General features: G+C 36.3%; 1 protein-coding gene across 1 annotated transcript in view; it reads left to right on the top strand.

The window, feature by feature from the left end:
- LOC149894426 (uncharacterized) overlaps window positions 1-22011 on the top strand; it is a 43058-nt gene that overhangs the window by 3485 nt on the left and 17562 nt on the right. Inside the window, exons 2-6 of the mRNA XM_090067900.1 lie at window positions 242-356; window positions 5366-5470; window positions 7240-7500; window positions 7652-7751; window positions 8260-21828. Coding sequence (XP_089924026.1) covers window positions 270-356; window positions 5366-5470; window positions 7240-7500; window positions 7652-7751; window positions 8260-21828 — 14122 coding nt within the window. The 5' untranslated portion in view covers window positions 242-269. The remainder of the gene's footprint in view (window positions 1-241; window positions 357-5365; window positions 5471-7239; window positions 7501-7651; window positions 7752-8259; window positions 21829-22011) is intronic.

The following is a 22011-nucleotide window of genomic DNA, read 5'->3' as shown; positions in this document are numbered from 1 at the left end:
CGATGATGATGATGATGACGATGATGATGATGATAATGATGATGATGATGATGATGATGATGATGATGATGATGATGATGATGATGATGATGATGATGATGATGATGATGATGATGATGTTGTGATAATGATGATAATGATGACGATGTGACAATAATGTAATCATGATGAGAATGACGATGCCCATTTTCAGTTATATAGAAGTTGGCATTCATAATTATCTTTTTAATTTTATCTTAAGAAAAATATTTTAACTAAAAGTGAACAAGATGCCTCGCAAACATCGCAGTAGCATTATATTGAAAAGAAGACCATTTTCAGAAGGGACTGGTTCACCAGCTTCCCCACCTTTACAGGTATGTTAAAAGTCGCTGCAAATGTTATTTCATGCACAAACGCCGTGATATTTATTAGACATGACCTTTAAAGACACATCTGCATGAATTTACGTAAGGCGTTTTTAAATGCAACTCTCGTTTAACAGTATCGTTACACTTTCTGGTTTGAAGCGTGAAGTCTGCTTAAATCATAAAATCATCTGCTTAAATCATAAAACATGTCCGAAATGTAAATGAATGTCCGAAACTGTTTTAGTGTTAAAAATATTAAAACTAAACAAACAGTAATTAGCTGCTATCCCTCGGGATAGTTGAAGTGCTTTGATTATTTTAAATCTTAGAATTATGACCAAACCGCGTTAAGTTGAAGAGTAAATGTGGGTATAAAAACTACTAACAGAACGAATATATATTAAGCTTTTTCGCGATAAGTTGAAGAGTAAAAAAGAAAATATGGCCAAAATATATATTAGGTTTTTTCCTATTTTACAACCCGCATATAATATGTGGGTATAATACTCAAAGCCATTTAAAAGGTTCAATCATTTCTGAACAAAAGATAAAAAAGTTTTGGTTATTCCTGGCTTTGCTTAAAAAATTGAAAACCTCAGTAAATGTCTTTTAAATTTACAGATCATAAATTTTTTGAATCTTCTTCCTTGCTTAATTAAAATTCTTAACAATAATTTTAGCACAGTGTGTTAACATTTTTAATAACAAAATAAAACAGGATTATGCTTAAGGCCTAGTTTCCACACGAGAAAGCAAGATTCAAATCTTTTGTTAACTCCATTGTAAACAAAATGTCAAAGTACCGTTTTTTTAAGACGTAGTTAAAATACAAGCAGAGACAAAAATAAAAACTCCCTGATGTAGCTATTACTGTAAAAAACTTTTTTTAAATTAATCACGAGAGACCTGTTCAAGTATGCTCAAAACATAAAATTGCTAATAAACTGACTGAATTTGGAAAAAAATATGTAAAATTAAAGATTGTCCGTTATAACTGTTTTCGTTTAACTTTTATGAAAAAAAATTAATACAGAATTAAAGCGAAGCGAGTTTTACCCCTTAATCTATACACTAATCTTACTCCCAATCGCGATGACTTATAAATCCAAATCGCGATGAGTTATAAATCCAAATCGTGAAGAGTTGTAAAATGAGTCTAAAATAACTTATTTTTTGCACAGGAAACTACGAAAATAACTTTTTTTGCACAGGAAACTACAGAAAGTAGTAAAAGGTTTTAATTTGTTCAAAAAAAAAAAAAAATACGAATCAATGTAAATCATAAAAAAAAAAATCTATAAAGACGCACTGAATACAGGTGGGTATGATTTTAGCCTAAATGAATGGTATGTTTTGCCTTCCTCCCAAATAGTATGCATTTTTTCCCATAGCATCTTCTGTAAAGTATAAACAAAGTTTAGGTTTTTATTTTTTAACTAATTTAACGAATTTTAAACTTTTTACATTTAAGAAATTACCAAAATAAGTTTGATAAACTATTAAATTTAATACTATTATAAAGTACTATTTTCATAGACTTCATTTTTACTGCCACTCCTCCCGGCCTCTCCTCCATGCTGCCTAGGTACACTAAGTACAACTTGGCCTATTCTCTCAAATTAACAGTAAGCAATCTTTTGAAATCAAAGGAACAAATAAAACCATTACTTAACAAATTAAACGCCCAAATATGTTTTTAATGATTATTTTTTACATATCTTCAATAAATCATGTTTCATTTGTTACATTCTCATGAAGTTTTTTATTTGGAAAAGAATATATATATATATATATATATATATATATATATATATATATATATATATATATATATATATATATATATATATATATATATATATATATACTCTTTTCCAAATAAAAAAATAAAAACTTAAACATCTTGATAAGTCATCATGCATCATACATACCAACTATTTATATTATTTGATTATCATATATAGATTTTATGTAAGACAAACAAAAACTCAGTTTTATTTTAATTTACTTAAACTAATGTTTTCAAATAAAAATTACAAGTTTTCGCAGTTTGTGCTTTTTTACATTTTATATTTCTTTGGTATGAAAAACTCTCCTCTATAAATTTAGAGATTTAGACTTGATTTATTACAAGTTAAAGCCTTGTTTCTAGAACTAGATTGCTTTTTATCTGGCTGGTACTAAGATTTTAACGTATCACTGCCGGTTTTAAAAGTAAATAACCTAAATCTAAACTTTTCATAATTTAAGAAATATGAAGATTTTTTAAATTTTTAAATCTTCATATTTCCTAAAAGACGAGAGCTCCATTTGTCTTCTTTCTTTCGATAAGATTTTATTTCAAAGGCTTAGACTGTTGAACACAGCTATAACAGTGTGAATATATATATATATATATATATATATATATATATATATATATATATATATATATATATATATATATATATATATATATATATATATATATATATAAATCCCATCGATTCCGGTGCGTCGACATTGTGCAGACTCAGAATCCATTTAATCAACAAGGTAACAACATTTTTTTTTCTCCCGAAAAACAAGTAATCAGAATAGATGAAGTCTCTTTCAATCTAATCATAAAGGAAAATAAGTTGATTAATCATGTAATTAAATTAGTTAATTCAAGTTAACGTTAATGAGAAATCTAATTGGTTTTCAAGACATCTACATCATTTTTTTTTCGATTTTCAAGACATTTTATTTACCTCAACAATTACTTTTATAACGACGGCAGTAGCTTCTAAATTAGGAATCAGGTCTTCTAGCCAAAAAATACAATTTTTCGATCCAAAAAATAAAAAGTTTAAATAAAAATTTATGTTAAACAATCATATGCAGAAAATTTGTTTCACCATTTTATTTAAAAATTCGATAGAGATTTCACTTCATGATCTGCACAAGGAGTGAATGCCCGATATCATAAACAATTTTAAAATATAATTATGTTATGGAGTAATATTTCAATCTATAAATCAAAATCTGAAGGTGGTTTTCTCTTTAACCTTAAATAAATAATCTTTGAAATTTGTTCACAACTAAAATAACACTATCAGCATTATTATTTTAACACAATTTTTCCGGACTTGTAGTGACTGCTTAATAATTTACCACTCTCTTTCGCTTTTAACTTTCCTGGTATTTTGAAACAGATTAAAGATATCTAGTCGAATATGTCTCGTAGAATGCTTAGTAAATATTGCGTTTATCGTTGCTCCTCAAGTTAAATCAAAGGATAAACTGTATATAGAAGATAGTTAACTGCTGATAGATTTCCTTTATATTCGAAGATATGGATTAGAAAACTCCCAAATACAAATTTCTTATTTAGGAATAGGAAAAAAAAATTACCCTCAATACTGGCCAGAAGATGCTTTGGTGGCAGCAATGTACTTATTCACCCACCTGTCATGTACGCGATATACGTATGGCATATCTGCCAACAGTGAAAAAATGAACAGAAAATAAAACATTTAAAAAATGAACAGGAAACGAAACAACGAAACAACAAATGAACAGGAAACGAAACAAACAAAACAAAAATAGTAATATTAATATAATATTAATAATAAAAATGAAAATAAAACTGAGTGTTCGCATTACTTTGCATACTTATCTTTCATAATTACAGGTATCATATGTTGCAAATTACAAGTAGATGCCAAGGCAGCAAGCATTCAAGAAAAAAAAAGAATGATTTAAGCACTTATACTAATTAGCCTATTTAGTGGTCCTAAACTTGTCATCTAAGTTTGAACTTTATTTTACAAACAGGTGTAATAGAAGAATTAGATCAACAAATCACAACTTGAGGTGGATAGCACTTGGATTAATAATGGATAATTGTAGAATAAACCAGAAGAGTATTTTGAAGCAAAGAGTTATAAAACCTACTTCCTAATAAATGACATCACTTATTTTAAAGCACACCAGAAATAAGTGGATTGCTGAATAATTACAACACTTAAGTTTATTTTGAATTTTCAAAGTGTTTTGTGAAGAAGGTTGCTTCATGTGAAACTTCATTGTGAATTTCCACAATCAGCTTTTCATTTAAACAATTTCAAAGTGGTGGACTTAACTGGTGGACAATTTATAAGAAATGGCAAATAGACTATCTATCTAATTTTGAAGAAAATATAACTTGTGATAACTCAAAATCTTGAGAAATGAAAAAAATAAAATAAATAAAATAAAAAATTGAATACTGCATGTGGCCTGCAAAAATACTTTACAACAAAAGTTGTTCACAATTTTAGATAAATCCCTCATTTTTGATAAAAGGTAGCATTTGTTAATTTTTTCAGAAGTGGAAAACAAAAAAAACCTTCTAATGATTTACTTGCTATCTACTGTTTTTTTTTTACATTTAAAGTCCTTAAAGTAGATAAGTTCTAACCATCACCATGAAAGAAACAGTTAATTGATATTTTTTATTTTTTGTAATAGTAAATTATATTATTACATATAAAATGCGAGGAGAGTTTCTTATATTCATATTAATTTTTCTGAAATAGTTATTGTAAACATTATGAAAGAAACGCTTGATAAAGCTTTCAATTTAAAACAAACAAACAAACAAACTGTTTATGTGTGTCATATACATTGAAAAATACATTTTGAAGTTTGTTTTACCAACATTTACAAAATAATTCTACTTTTCAAAATTTTCTGATTTTTCCTTACAGAGCTGTGAGTTAAAATTACAAATTTATTGTTTTTCAAAAGTAGGCATAATGGATAGTCTTTACTGATTTCTGTACTAATTGCCATTTTAATTGGTTAACAAATAGCTGCGCAAAATATTTTAGGCAATTGGCAAATTTCCTAAAACATTTCGTGCAGCTATTTGTTCCTTGCAAAATAATGAAAATAAAAAGAACGTTCTGACCATTTTTCATTTTCTGAGAAATACAGAAATTTGTATATTCATATGATGTAATCATATTATTTTTTCTCTTCTTTTATATCCTATTTTATATTATTGTTAGTCTACTGAAGTTGGAACAGTCACAGATGAGGTTGCAGCTAATGTAGAAATTGGAGCAGTCACACGTGAGGCTAGCACTAATGTAGAAGTTGAAGCAACTGCAAATGTAAGGAAATATCTTTCTCTGAATTAAGTTATTTGCTTATTTTACAGTCAGAGTAAATCAAATTTTTGTACGAAAACTATTTTTTCAGTTATTCAGAATTTATTAGTTATTATAACTTGCAACTAAGATATTTAATCAAAATACAGAAAAAGAGTAAATTTAATAAAAGTAAATTTCTCGGAATTCTTGCAGTGCTATTTCAAATCTCATTTAAAGAACAAAATTAAAAAAATTAAAAACTGATTATTTTTGAATGATTAGTAGAATTTGCCACTTTAAATGCTTTGAATATGATTTTTTTTGGAGTAATTTACTTCTGGAATAAAAAAATACAAACAATATGATAACTTTGTTGAGGTGCAAGTGCAAACATCGCTGTAGATTTCTAATTATCTTGTTGAGGTGCAAGTGCGATCATCACTGTAAGTCTTATAAAGATAGAATTTGCTACCTAGGCTTTAAGTTTGTTCTAAATATCAATAAATACCTTCCCTTTGTTGAATTGAATGGGCTTGATAAAGTAGTTGATAATCCAGAAACTCTCTTTTTGGCTTGCTGTCCAGCTAAGTCTTGACTAGACTTTCTCAAAGGATTATGATTTCCGAATGGTCCTGATTTTAGATTGTTTTGATTCTGATTATAAGTTTCCAGTGCAGAAGGTGGAGCTTGTGATTAGTTCCGAAAAATCTTCATCTATTGATTATCACTTAGTAATAAGCAAAGTTGTAATCCTCATTATAAATTTTAACACTACCTCATTTACTAAGGATTGTGATGATGGTTGCCAATTAATCACTTTGCACTAATTGGTTGTAGGTTCCTTCTTATATTAGGTTGTAAAGAAAGTTCTTTTGTTCTTTAATGAAATAGTTTAGTTCATTAAAATAGTCTGAATAAACACAATCAATCTACAATATAATTGTCAGCATTATCAACAACAGTTTTTCATATATTAAGAAGCTGCCTGGCTGTGCCTCAAATATTTTACAAATGTCAGCATTGAGTTTGCAAACATCATTGAAGCTCTTCTCTGATATGCGAAATTGCAGGACATGGAAAAGGTGACAGTTACTTAGAGTGACATCTGAAGGATATGGCAGGTGAAATACGATCTCCCATTCCATTTTATAAGCTTATGATGTCAATTTACGGTGCAAGACTGTCCATTGATATGTAAAAAATAAATCTTTTAGTAGTGTGATTAAAATCAGCCAAAATTTGCTAGAACTTTTCAAACTTCAATAAATTTATACATAGTTCAAAAAACAACTTCAAATAATTTTAGAAAGCTGAAATGTATTATTCACATGCTTATTTTTTTAAATATTTCATTCTTTACTTTTTATTAAATGTCTTTAAATATTAATTTAAAAAATTTCAGAAGTTATTTTATGTCTAAAAGGAATTCCACCCTGATATCTAAAAACTTCCTACTCTGCCTTTTTTCCATTGATTAATGCTAAGGCAAACCAAAAGTTATAGGGTGAAGTTTGCAAGTGAAACCATCCTATTAAAAAAGTATTTATCTTTTACATTACACTGTCTTATCTTAACTACTTTTTACTTTTAAAAAAAAGTTTTTGTTTTAAAAATTTTAGAAAAATTTAAATTTTTTTAAAAAAATTTTTGCCTTCAAAAAATTTCATTGACAGAAAGTATTCCTCAATTTTGTTGTATGAAGCAATTGTAATAAGAAATGGCTGTAAATTAACAATTAGCAAATAGCTGTTAAACTAAAAATAATGTACGAAAAAATCTAAACAATTTAGACAAAGAGTGAAAAAAACAGTTTTGGTTATGCAGATTCAACACAAAATAATGCAACATTATATGTGAGTCAAGGAGTTGGATCAAAATTTACTATAAAAATACGATCAGTTGATAATGATATAAATGATGCAGCATTGCAGCTTGATAAAGGTAATTCAACATTTGCAAGAAATACAAAAGAATTAACAGAGAAAATGCCTGTAGCAGAAGAAATATTTATTGAAAATATTAAGCCTGAGGAGGAAGCACTTCCTATGGATGTATGTGATTTACCTATTACAAAAAACTTTGTTATATTTATTTATTCTTATAAATTTTGTCTTATATTTTTTTTTTACACCTTAAAACTTAAAATATTTTTTAAAATAAAGACATTATTTGATGCTCAGTTTCAAATTATTTTTAATGTAGGTTGGAGATATGTTTTTTTCCCAATTTCTTTCAACAGAAGTAACTTTAGGTGATCAAAAAACCAATGATGAAACTCATTTTCAAACTCTTCTTAAAAAAGGTAAACATACATTGAGCAATTTTTCAAAAGAGTTACGTCTCATGCAGAGCTTTAAAATATTCATAAACCTAATATTTAAATCAAATATCTTTAATAAAGGTCACTTTCTATATGTCATTTCATCTAAAGCTTAGTTAAAAATGAGATAATTTTACTCATTAGCACTATTTATCAATAAATTAAGCTTCATTAACACCTACACCTTAGTAAGTAATATGTTGCAGAGCTTCTGCATAAGGAATTGATTATTACTTGAAGAATCAAAATAGTTAAAAACTAAAACCTGATAAACATATGGTAAAAATATAATTAAAAGAGATATATATATAGTCAGTTAGTATTTAAGTAATATAGAAAATAAAAAATAGGTAATAAAAAGTTCATAGAGACTAATATAAAATAAAAACATTAAAGATATTACAAGAATATGGTAAATAAACAGCGAGAGCAATAAACTATGGAGAATAATACATTAAAAAATTTTAGATTTTAATAACTTCTCATTTAGAACCAACTCAAAATGATCAAATAACAATTTCATTACAAAATAAAATTCTAAGAAATGCTGAAACACCTCAAAAAACAGAACTTGCAATTGATGAGGAGGAAATAATTCCATTACAAAAAGAAACAGAACTCGAATCGATATCATTTGATCTATTTGATAGCATATTTGATGAAAAAAGCAAAGAATACTTCATTAAACAGGAAGTAACAACAAATGAAAAGCCAAAAACTGCAATAAGCCTGCAACTGAAGTCAGAAAAGAAAAACGAAACAATAAACAATAAAGACACAGTTTATTCATTTGAAAAAAACCTTCATATAAAAAATCCGCTTTCAGCCAAAATTGATATCAATGCTCCACATGGCAAAGGAAGCATTCCTGGCATTGATGTGAAAGGCGGACTTGGATTGAACGTAAGTGGTAAAAAGAAGAAAGGCACTGGTGATGGCTCTGAATCTGAGTCTGACGATGAGGGCGACAAAAGTAACAAAAAGAAAAAGGATAAAGACAAGTCTGGATTTGGATTTGGAATGAAGATGCCAAAGTTCGGTGGAAGTGGTAAGGGAGATATTCATGGTCCAGAAGTTGATGTTGATGGAAAGTTGAAAGGTGGAATATCAGCTGATGTGGATAAACCCCATTTGAAAGGAAAAGTTGAAGGACCAGACGTTGATGTGTCTGCTAACTTGCCTTCAGCCAATATTGATATCAATGCTCCACATGGCAAAGGAAGCATTCCTGGCATTGATGTGAAAGGCGGACTTGGATTGAACGTAAGTGGTAAAAAGAAGAAAGGCACTGGTGATGGCTCTGAATCTGAGTCTGACGATGAGGGCGACAAAAGTAACAAAAAGAAAAAGGATAAAGACAAGTCTGGATTTGGATTTGGAATGAAGATGCCAAAGTTCGGTGGAAGTGGTAAGGGAGATATTCATGGTCCAGAAGTTGATGTTGATGGAAAGTTGAAAGGTGGAATATCAGCTGATGTGGATAAACCCCATTTGAAAGGAAAAGTTGAAGGACCAGACGTTGATGTGTCTGCTAACTTGCCTTCAGCCAATATTGATATCAATGCTCCACATGGCAAAGGAAGCATTCCTGGCATTGATGTGAAAGGCGGACTTGGATTGAACGTAAGTGGTAAAAAGAAGAAAGGCACTGGTGATGGCTCTGAATCTGAGTCTGACGATGAGGGCGACAAAAGTAACAAAAAGAAAAAGGATAAAGACAAGTCTGGATTTGGATTTGGAATGAAGATGCCAAAGTTCGGTGGAAGTGGTAAGGGAGATATTCATGGTCCAGAAGTTGATGTTGATGGAAAGTTGAAAGGTGGAATATCAGCTGATGTGGATAAACCCCATTTGAAAGGAAAAGTTGAAGGACCAGACGTTGATGTGTCTGCTAACTTGCCTTCAGCCAATATTGATATCAATGCTCCACATGGCAAAGGAAGCATTCCTGGCATTGATGTGAAAGGCGGACTTGGATTGAACGTAAGTGGTAAAAAGAAGAAAGGCACTGGTGATGGCTCTGAATCTGAGTCTGACGATGAGGGCGACAAAAGTAACAAAAAGAAAAAGGATAAAGACAAGTCTGGATTTGGATTTGGAATGAAGATGCCAAAGTTCGGTGGAAGTGGTAAGGGAGATATTCATGGTCCAGAAGTTGATGTTGATGGAAAGTTGAAAGGTGGAATATCAGCTGATGTGGATAAACCCCATTTGAAAGGAAAAGTTGAAGGACCAGACGTTGATGTGTCTGCTAACTTGCCTTCAGCCAATATTGATATCAATGCTCCACATGGCAAAGGAAGCATTCCTGGCATTGATGTGAAAGGCGGACTTGGATTGAACGTAAGTGGTAAAAAGAAGAAAGGCACTGGTGATGGCTCTGAATCTGAGTCTGACGATGAGGGCGACAAAAGTAACAAAAAGAAAAAGGATAAAGACAAGTCTGGATTTGGATTTGGAATGAAGATGCCAAAGTTCGGTGGAAGTGGTAAGGGAGATATTCATGGTCCAGAAGTTGATGTTGATGGAAAGTTGAAAGGTGGAATATCAGCTGATGTGGATAAACCCCATTTGAAAGGAAAAGTTGAAGGACCAGACGTTGATGTGTCTGCTAACTTGCCTTCAGCCAATATTGATATCAATGCTCCACATGGCAAAGGAAGCATTCCTGGCATTGATGTGAAAGGCGGACTTGGATTGAACGTAAGTGGTAAAAAGAAGAAAGGCACTGGTGATGGCTCTGAATCTGAGTCTGACGATGAGGGCGACAAAAGTAACAAAAAGAAAAAGGATAAAGACAAGTCTGGATTTGGATTTGGAATGAAGATGCCAAAGTTCGGTGGAAGTGGTAAGGGAGATATTCATGGTCCAGAAGTTGATGTTGATGGAAAGTTGAAAGGTGGAATATCAGCTGATGTGGATAAACCCCATTTGAAAGGAAAAGTTGAAGGACCAGACGTTGATGTGTCTGCTAACTTGCCTTCAGCCAATATTGATATCAATGCTCCACATGGCAAAGGAAGCATTCCTGGCATTGATGTGAAAGGCGGACTTGGATTGAACGTAAGTGGTAAAAAGAAGAAAGGCACTGGTGATGGCTCTGAATCTGAGTCTGACGATGAGGGCGACAAAAGTAACAAAAAGAAAAAGGATAAAGACAAGTCTGGATTTGGATTTGGAATGAAGATGCCAAAGTTCGGTGGAAGTGGTAAGGGAGATATTCATGGTCCAGAAGTTGATGTTGATGGAAAGTTGAAAGGTGGAATATCAGCTGATGTGGATAAACCCCATTTGAAAGGAAAAGTTGAAGGACCAGACGTTGATGTGTCTGCTAACTTGCCTTCAGCCAATATTGATATCAATGCTCCACATGGCAAAGGAAGCATTCCTGGCATTGATGTGAAAGGCGGACTTGGATTGAACGTAAGTGGTAAAAAGAAGAAAGGCACTGGTGATGGCTCTGAATCTGAGTCTGACGATGAGGGCGACAAAAGTAACAAAAAGAAAAAGGATAAAGACAAGTCTGGATTTGGATTTGGAATGAAGATGCCAAAGTTCGGTGGAAGTGGTAAGGGAGATATTCATGGTCCAGAAGTTGATGTTGATGGAAAGTTGAAAGGTGGAATATCAGCTGATGTGGATAAACCCCATTTGAAAGGAAAAGTTGAAGGACCAGACGTTGATGTGTCTGCTAACTTGCCTTCAGCCAATATTGATATCAATGCTCCACATGGCAAAGGAAGCATTCCTGGCATTGATGTGAAAGGCGGACTTGGATTGAACGTAAGTGGTAAAAAGAAGAAAGGCACTGGTGATGGCTCTGAATCTGAGTCTGACGATGAGGGCGACAAAAGTAACAAAAAGAAAAAGGATAAAGACAAGTCTGGATTTGGATTTGGAATGAAGATGCCAAAGTTCGGTGGAAGTGGTAAGGGAGATATTCATGGTCCAGAAGTTGATGTTGATGGAAAGTTGAAAGGTGGAATATCAGCTGATGTGGATAAACCCCATTTGAAAGGAAAAGTTGAAGGACCAGACGTTGATGTGTCTGCTAACTTGCCTTCAGCCAATATTGATATCAATGCTCCACATGGCAAAGGAAGCATTCCTGGCATTGATGTGAAAGGCGGACTTGGATTGAACGTAAGTGGTAAAAAGAAGAAAGGCACTGGTGATGGCTCTGAATCTGAGTCTGACGATGAGGGCGACAAAAGTAACAAAAAGAAAAAGGATAAAGACAAGTCTGGATTTGGATTTGGAATGAAGATGCCAAAGTTCGGTGGAAGTGGTAAGGGAGATATTCATGGTCCAGAAGTTGATGTTGATGGAAAGTTGAAAGGTGGAATATCAGCTGATGTGGATAAACCCCATTTGAAAGGAAAAGTTGAAGGACCAGACGTTGATGTGTCTGCTAACTTGCCTTCAGCCAATATTGATATCAATGCTCCACATGGCAAAGGAAGCATTCCTGGCATTGATGTGAAAGGCGGACTTGGATTGAACGTAAGTGGTAAAAAGAAGAAAGGCACTGGTGATGGCTCTGAATCTGAGTCTGACGATGAGGGCGACAAAAGTAACAAAAAGAAAAAGGATAAAGACAAGTCTGGATTTGGATTTGGAATGAAGATGCCAAAGTTCGGTGGAAGTGGTAAGGGAGATATTCATGGTCCAGAAGTTGATGTTGATGGAAAGTTGAAAGGTGGAATATCAGCTGATGTGGATAAACCCCATTTGAAAGGAAAAGTTGAAGGACCAGACGTTGATGTGTCTGCTAACTTGCCTTCAGCCAATATTGATATCAATGCTCCACATGGCAAAGGAAGCATTCCTGGCATTGATGTGAAAGGCGGACTTGGATTGAACGTAAGTGGTAAAAAGAAGAAAGGCACTGGTGATGGCTCTGAATCTGAGTCTGACGATGAGGGCGACAAAAGTAACAAAAAGAAAAAGGATAAAGACAAGTCTGGATTTGGATTTGGAATGAAGATGCCAAAGTTCGGTGGAAGTGGTAAGGGAGATATTCATGGTCCAGAAGTTGATGTTGATGGAAAGTTGAAAGGTGGAATATCAGCTGATGTGGATAAACCCCATTTGAAAGGAAAAGTTGAAGGACCAGACGTTGATGTGTCTGCTAACTTGCCTTCAGCCAATATTGATATCAATGCTCCACATGGCAAAGGAAGCATTCCTGGCATTGATGTGAAAGGCGGACTTGGATTGAACGTAAGTGGTAAAAAGAAGAAAGGCACTGGTGATGGCTCTGAATCTGAGTCTGACGATGAGGGCGACAAAAGTAACAAAAAGAAAAAGGATAAAGACAAGTCTGGATTTGGATTTGGAATGAAGATGCCAAAGTTCGGTGGAAGTGGTAAGGGAGATATTCATGGTCCAGAAGTTGATGTTGATGGAAAGTTGAAAGGTGGAATATCAGCTGATGTGGATAAACCCCATTTGAAAGGAAAAGTTGAAGGACCAGACGTTGATGTGTCTGCTAACTTGCCTTCAGCCAATATTGATATCAATGCTCCACATGGCAAAGGAAGCATTCCTGGCATTGATGTGAAAGGCGGACTTGGATTGAACGTAAGTGGTAAAAAGAAGAAAGGCACTGGTGATGGCTCTGAATCTGAGTCTGACGATGAGGGCGACAAAAGTAACAAAAAGAAAAAGGATAAAGACAAGTCTGGATTTGGATTTGGAATGAAGATGCCAAAGTTCGGTGGAAGTGGTAAGGGAGATATTCATGGTCCAGAAGTTGATGTTGATGGAAAGTTGAAAGGTGGAATATCAGCTGATGTGGATAAACCCCATTTGAAAGGAAAAGTTGAAGGACCAGACGTTGATGTGTCTGCTAACTTGCCTTCAGCCAATATTGATATCAATGCTCCACATGGCAAAGGAAGCATTCCTGGCATTGATGTGAAAGGCGGACTTGGATTGAACGTAAGTGGTAAAAAGAAGAAAGGCACTGGTGATGGCTCTGAATCTGAGTCTGACGATGAGGGCGACAAAAGTAACAAAAAGAAAAAGGATAAAGACAAGTCTGGATTTGGATTTGGAATGAAGATGCCAAAGTTCGGTGGAAGTGGTAAGGGAGATATTCATGGTCCAGAAGTTGATGTTGATGGAAAGTTGAAAGGTGGAATATCAGCTGATGTGGATAAACCCCATTTGAAAGGAAAAGTTGAAGGACCAGACGTTGATGTGTCTGCTAACTTGCCTTCAGCCAATATTGATATCAATGCTCCACATGGCAAAGGAAGCATTCCTGGCATTGATGTGAAAGGCGGACTTGGATTGAACGTAAGTGGTAAAAAGAAGAAAGGCACTGGTGATGGCTCTGAATCTGAGTCTGACGATGAGGGCGACAAAAGTAACAAAAAGAAAAAGGATAAAGACAAGTCTGGATTTGGATTTGGAATGAAGATGCCAAAGTTCGGTGGAAGTGGTAAGGGAGATATTCATGGTCCAGAAGTTGATGTTGATGGAAAGTTGAAAGGTGGAATATCAGCTGATGTGGATAAACCCCATTTGAAAGGAAAAGTTGAAGGACCAGACGTTGATGTGTCTGCTAACTTGCCTTCAGCCAATATTGATATCAATGCTCCACATGGCAAAGGAAGCATTCCTGGCATTGATGTGAAAGGCGGACTTGGATTGAACGTAAGTGGTAAAAAGAAGAAAGGCACTGGTGATGGCTCTGAATCTGAGTCTGACGATGAGGGCGACAAAAGTAACAAAAAGAAAAAGGATAAAGACAAGTCTGGATTTGGATTTGGAATGAAGATGCCAAAGTTCGGTGGAAGTGGTAAGGGAGATATTCATGGTCCAGAAGTTGATGTTGATGGAAAGTTGAAAGGTGGAATATCAGCTGATGTGGATAAACCCCATTTGAAAGGAAAAGTTGAAGGACCAGACGTTGATGTGTCTGCTAACTTGCCTTCAGCCAATATTGATATCAATGCTCCACATGGCAAAGGAAGCATTCCTGGCATTGATGTGAAAGGCGGACTTGGATTGAACGTAAGTGGTAAAAAGAAGAAAGGCACTGGTGATGGCTCTGAATCTGAGTCTGACGATGAGGGCGACAAAAGTAACAAAAAGAAAAAGGATAAAGACAAGTCTGGATTTGGATTTGGAATGAAGATGCCAAAGTTCGGTGGAAGTGGTAAGGGAGATATTCATGGTCCAGAAGTTGATGTTGATGGAAAGTTGAAAGGTGGAATATCAGCTGATGTGGATAAACCCCATTTGAAAGGAAAAGTTGAAGGACCAGACGTTGATGTGTCTGCTAACTTGCCTTCAGCCAATATTGATATCAATGCTCCACATGGCAAAGGAAGCATTCCTGGCATTGATGTGAAAGGCGGACTTGGATTGAACGTAAGTGGTAAAAAGAAGAAAGGCACTGGTGATGGCTCTGAATCTGAGTCTGACGATGAGGGCGACAAAAGTAACAAAAAGAAAAAGGATAAAGACAAGTCTGGATTTGGATTTGGAATGAAGATGCCAAAGTTCGGTGGAAGTGGTAAGGGAGATATTCATGGTCCAGAAGTTGATGTTGATGGAAAGTTGAAAGGTGGAATATCAGCTGATGTGGATAAACCCCATTTGAAAGGAAAAGTTGAAGGACCAGACGTTGATGTGTCTGCTAACTTGCCTTCAGCCAATATTGATATCAATGCTCCACATGGCAAAGGAAGCATTCCTGGCATTGATGTGAAAGGCGGACTTGGATTGAACGTAAGTGGTAAAAAGAAGAAAGGCACTGGTGATGGCTCTGAATCTGAGTCTGACGATGAGGGCGACAAAAGTAACAAAAAGAAAAAGGATAAAGACAAGTCTGGATTTGGATTTGGAATGAAGATGCCAAAGTTCGGTGGAAGTGGTAAGGGAGATATTCATGGTCCAGAAGTTGATGTTGATGGAAAGTTGAAAGGTGGAATATCAGCTGATGTGGATAAACCCCATTTGAAAGGAAAAGTTGAAGGACCAGACGTTGATGTGTCTGCTAACTTGCCTTCAGCCAATATTGATATCAATGCTCCACATGGCAAAGGAAGCATTCCTGGCATTGATGTGAAAGGCGGACTTGGATTGAACGTAAGTGGTAAAAAGAAGAAAGGCACTGGTGATGGCTCTGAATCTGAGTCTGACGATGAGGGCGACAAAAGTAACAAAAAGAAAAAGGATAAAGACAAGTCTGGATTTGGATTTGGAATGAAGATGCCAAAGTTCGGTGGAAGTGGTAAGGGAGATATTCATGGTCCAGAAGTTGATGTTGATGGAAAGTTGAAAGGTGGAATATCAGCTGATGTGGATAAACCCCATTTGAAAGGAAAAGTTGAAGGACCAGACGTTGATGTGTCTGCTAACTTGCCTTCAGCCAATATTGATATCAATGCTCCACATGGCAAAGGAAGCATTCCTGGCATTGATGTGAAAGGCGGACTTGGATTGAACGTAAGTGGTAAAAAGAAGAAAGGCACTGGTGATGGCTCTGAATCTGAGTCTGACGATGAGGGCGACAAAAGTAACAAAAAGAAAAAGGATAAAGACAAGTCTGGATTTGGATTTGGAATGAAGATGCCAAAGTTCGGTGGAAGTGGTAAGGGAGATATTCATGGTCCAGAAGTTGATGTTGATGGAAAGTTGAAAGGTGGAATATCAGCTGATGTGGATAAACCCCATTTGAAAGGAAAAGTTGAAGGACCAGACGTTGATGTGTCTGCTAACTTGCCTTCAGCCAATATTGATATCAATGCTCCACATGGCAAAGGAAGCATTCCTGGCATTGATGTGAAAGGCGGACTTGGATTGAACGTAAGTGGTAAAAAGAAGAAAGGCACTGGTGATGGCTCTGAATCTGAGTCTGACGATGAGGGCGACAAAAGTAACAAAAAGAAAAAGGATAAAGACAAGTCTGGATTTGGATTTGGAATGAAGATGCCAAAGTTCGGTGGAAGTGGTAAGGGAGATATTCATGGTCCAGAAGTTGATGTTGATGGAAAGTTGAAAGGTGGAATATCAGCTGATGTGGATAAACCCCATTTGAAAGGAAAAGTTGAAGGACCAGACGTTGATGTGTCTGCTAACTTGCCTTCAGCCAATATTGATATCAATGCTCCACATGGCAAAGGAAGCATTCCTGGCATTGATGTGAAAGGCGGACTTGGATTGAACGTAAGTGGTAAAAAGAAGAAAGGCACTGGTGATGGCTCTGAATCTGAGTCTGACGATGAGGGCGACAAAAGTAACAAAAAGAAAAAGGATAAAGACAAGTCTGGATTTGGATTTGGAATGAAGATGCCAAAGTTCGGTGGAAGTGGTAAGGGAGATATTCATGGTCCAGAAGTTGATGTTGATGGAAAGTTGAAAGGTGGAATATCAGCTGATGTGGATAAACCCCATTTGAAAGGAAAAGTTGAAGGACCAGACGTTGATGTGTCTGCTAACTTGCCTTCAGCCAATATTGATATCAATGCTCCACATGGCAAAGGAAGCATTCCTGGCATTGATGTGAAAGGCGGACTTGGATTGAACGTAAGTGGTAAAAAGAAGAAAGGCACTGGTGATGGCTCTGAATCTGAGTCTGACGATGAGGGCGACAAAAGTAACAAAAAGAAAAAGGATAAAGACAAGTCTGGATTTGGATTTGGAATGAAGATGCCAAAGTTCGGTGGAAGTGGTAAGGGAGATATTCATGGTCCAGAAGTTGATGTTGATGGAAAGTTGAAAGGTGGAATATCAGCTGATGTGGATAAACCCCATTTGAAAGGAAAAGTTGAAGGACCAGACGTTGATGTGTCTGCTAACTTGCCTTCAGCCAATATTGATATCAATGCTCCACATGGCAAAGGAAGCATTCCTGGCATTGATGTGAAAGGCGGACTTGGATTGAACGTAAGTGGTAAAAAGAAGAAAGGCACTGGTGATGGCTCTGAATCTGAGTCTGACGATGAGGGCGACAAAAGTAACAAAAAGAAAAAGGATAAAGACAAGTCTGGATTTGGATTTGGAATGAAGATGCCAAAGTTCGGTGGAAGTGGTAAGGGAGATATTCATGGTCCAGAAGTTGATGTTGATGGAAAGTTGAAAGGTGGAATATCAGCTGATGTGGATAAACCCCATTTGAAAGGAAAAGTTGAAGGACCAGACGTTGATGTGTCTGCTAACTTGCCTTCAGCCAATATTGATATCAATGCTCCACATGGCAAAGGAAGCATTCCTGGCATTGATGTGAAAGGCGGACTTGGATTGAACGTAAGTGGTAAAAAGAAGAAAGGCACTGGTGATGGCTCTGAATCTGAGTCTGACGATGAGGGCGACAAAAGTAACAAAAAGAAAAAGGATAAAGACAAGTCTGGATTTGGATTTGGAATGAAGATGCCAAAGTTCGGTGGAAGTGGTAAGGGAGATATTCATGGTCCAGAAGTTGATGTTGATGGAAAGTTGAAAGGTGGAATATCAGCTGATGTGGATAAACCCCATTTGAAAGGAAAAGTTGAAGGACCAGACGTTGATGTGTCTGCTAACTTGCCTTCAGCCAATATTGATATCAATGCTCCACATGGCAAAGGAAGCATTCCTGGCATTGATGTGAAAGGCGGACTTGGATTGAACGTAAGTGGTAAAAAGAAGAAAGGCACTGGTGATGGCTCTGAATCTGAGTCTGACGATGAGGGCGACAAAAGTAACAAAAAGAAAAAGGATAAAGACAAGTCTGGATTTGGATTTGGAATGAAGATGCCAAAGTTCGGTGGAAGTGGTAAGGGAGATATTCATGGTCCAGAAGTTGATGTTGATGGAAAGTTGAAAGGTGGAATATCAGCTGATGTGGATAAACCCCATTTGAAAGGAAAAGTTGAAGGACCAGACGTTGATGTGTCTGCTAACTTGCCTTCAGCCAATATTGATATCAATGCTCCACATGGCAAAGGAAGCATTCCTGGCATTGATGTGAAAGGCGGACTTGGATTGAACGTAAGTGGTAAAAAGAAGAAAGGCACTGGTGATGGCTCTGAATCTGAGTCTGACGATGAGGGCGACAAAAGTAACAAAAAGAAAAAGGATAAAGACAAGTCTGGATTTGGATTTGGAATGAAGATGCCAAAGTTCGGTGGAAGTGGTAAGGGAGATATTCATGGTCCAGAAGTTGATGTTGATGGAAAGTTGAAAGGTGGAATATCAGCTGATGTGGATAAACCCCATTTGAAAGGAAAAGTTGAAGGACCAGACGTTGATGTGTCTGCTAACTTGCCTTCAGCCAATATTGATATCAATGCTCCACATGGCAAAGGAAGCATTCCTGGCATTGATGTGAAAGGCGGACTTGGATTGAACGTAAGTGGTAAAAAGAAGAAAGGCACTGGTGATGGCTCTGAATCTGAGTCTGACGATGAGGGCGACAAAAGTAACAAAAAGAAAAAGGATAAAGACAAGTCTGGATTTGGATTTGGAATGAAGATGCCAAAGTTCGGTGGAAGTGGTAAGGGAGATATTCATGGTCCAGAAGTTGATGTTGATGGAAAGTTGAAAGGTGGAATATCAGCTGATGTGGATAAACCCCATTTGAAAGGAAAAGTTGAAGGACCAGACGTTGATGTGTCTGCTAACTTGCCTTCAGCCAATATTGATATCAATGCTCCACATGGCAAAGGAAGCATTCCTGGCATTGATGTGAAAGGCGGACTTGGATTGAACGTAAGTGGTAAAAAGAAGAAAGGCACTGGTGATGGCTCTGAATCTGAGTCTGACGATGAGGGCGACAAAAGTAACAAAAAGAAAAAGGATAAAGACAAGTCTGGATTTGGATTTGGAATGAAGATGCCAAAGTTCGGTGGAAGTGGTAAGGGAGATATTCATGGTCCAGAAGTTGATGTTGATGGAAAGTTGAAAGGTGGAATATCAGCTGATGTGGATAAACCCCATTTGAAAGGAAAAGTTGAAGGACCAGACGTTGATGTGTCTGCTAACTTGCCTTCAGCCAATATTGATATCAATGCTCCACATGGCAAAGGAAGCATTCCTGGCATTGATGTGAAAGGCGGACTTGGATTGAACGTAAGTGGTAAAAAGAAGAAAGGCACTGGTGATGGCTCTGAATCTGAGTCTGACGATGAGGGCGACAAAAGTAACAAAAAGAAAAAGGATAAAGACAAGTCTGGATTTGGATTTGGAATGAAGATGCCAAAGTTCGGTGGAAGTGGTAAGGGAGATATTCATGGTCCAGAAGTTGATGTTGATGGAAAGTTGAAAGGTGGAATATCAGCTGATGTGGATAAACCCCATTTGAAAGGAAAAGTTGAAGGACCAGACGTTGATGTGTCTGCTAACTTGCCTTCAGCCAATATTGATATCAATGCTCCACATGGCAAAGGAAGCATTCCTGGCATTGATGTGAAAGGCGGACTTGGATTGAACGTAAGTGGTAAAAAGAAGAAAGGCACTGGTGATGGCTCTGAATCTGAGTCTGACGATGAGGGCGACAAAAGTAACAAAAAGAAAAAGGATAAAGACAAGTCTGGATTTGGATTTGGAATGAAGATGCCAAAGTTCGGTGGAAGTGGTAAGGGAGATATTCATGGTCCAGAAGTTGATGTTGATGGAAAGTTGAAAGGTGGAATATCAGCTGATGTGGATAAACCCCATTTGAAAGGAAAAGTTGAAGGACCAGACGTTGATGTGTCTGCTAACTTGCCTTCAGCCAATATTGATATCAATGCTCCACATGGCAAAGGAAGCATTCCTGGCATTGATGTGAAAGGCGGACTTGGATTGAACGTAAGTGGTAAAAAGAAGAAAGGCACTGGTGATGGCTCTGAATCTGAGTCTGACGATGAGGGCGACAAAAGTAACAAAAAGAAAAAGGATAAAGACAAGTCTGGATTTGGATTTGGAATGAAGATGCCAAAGTTCGGTGGAAGTGGTAAGGGAGATATTCATGGTCCAGAAGTTGATGTTGATGGAAAGTTGAAAGGTGGAATATCAGCTGATGTGGATAAACCCCATTTGAAAGGAAAAGTTGAAGGACCAGACGTTGATGTGTCTGCTAACTTGCCTTCAGCCAATATTGATATCAATGCTCCACATGGCAAAGGAAGCATTCCTGGCATTGATGTGAAAGGCGGACTTGGATTGAACGTAAGTGGTAAAAAGAAGAAAGGCACTGGTGATGGCTCTGAATCTGAGTCTGACGATGAGGGCGACAAAAGTAACAAAAAGAAAAAGGATAAAGACAAGTCTGGATTTGGATTTGGAATGAAGATGCCAAAGTTCGGTGGAAGTGGTAAGGGAGATATTCATGGTCCAGAAGTTGATGTTGATGGAAAGTTGAAAGGTGGAATATCAGCTGATGTGGATAAACCCCATTTGAAAGGAAAAGTTGAAGGACCAGGCGTTGATGTGTCTGCTAACTTGCCTTCAGCCAATATTGATTTGAATTTGCCCTCATTGAACACTGGTAGCGTAAGTGTAGGGAAGGATGCTAGTTGCATTCAAATCCCTACTGGAAAGGTTAAGAAAGGATCTATATCTCTTTCTGAGAGTGATTCTGTTGGTGATCAAGAAACAAAGAAGAAAAAGAAGTCTGAGAAAGGTTCTTCTCGGTTTGGTTTTTCCATGAAGATGCCTAAATTTGGTGGAGGTGGAAAAGGTGATCGTCGTGGTTCTGATGCAAATGTAGATGGAAAGTTGAAAGGTGGAATATCAGCTGATGTGGATAAACCCCATTTGAAAGGAAAAGTTGAAGGACCAGACGTTGATGTGTCTGCTAACTTGCCTTCAGCCAATATTGATATCAATGCTCCACATGGCAAAGGAAGCATTCCTGGCATTGATGTGAAAGGCGGACTTGGATTGAACGTAAGTGGTAAAAAGAAGAAAGGCACTGGTGATGGCTCTGAATCTGAGTCTGACGATGAGGGCGACAAAAGTAACAAAAAGAAAAAGGATAAAGACAAGTCTGGATTTGGATTTGGAATGAAGATGCCAAAGTTCGGTGGAAGTGGTAAGGGAGATATTCATGGTCCAGAAGTTGATGTTGATGGAAAGTTGAAAGGTGGAATATCAGCTGATGTGGATAAACCCCATTTGAAAGGAAAAGTTGAAGGACCAGAAAGGCGGACTTGGATTGAACGTAAGTGGTAAAAAGAAGAAAGGCACTGGTGATGGCTCTGAATCTGAGTCTGACGATGAGGGCGACAAAAGTAACAAAAAGAAAAAGGATAAAGACAAGTCTGGA

Source organism: Hydra viridissima, unplaced genomic scaffold (assembly GCF_058129835.1).
Source record: "Hydra viridissima isolate aposymbiotic clone 2 unplaced genomic scaffold, HvirCarnegie_v1 scaffold_1, whole genome shotgun sequence".
Taxonomy (NCBI): Eukaryota; Metazoa; Cnidaria; class Hydrozoa; order Anthoathecata; family Hydridae; genus Hydra; species Hydra viridissima.
This window is presented reverse-complemented; position numbering and strand designations above follow the sequence as displayed.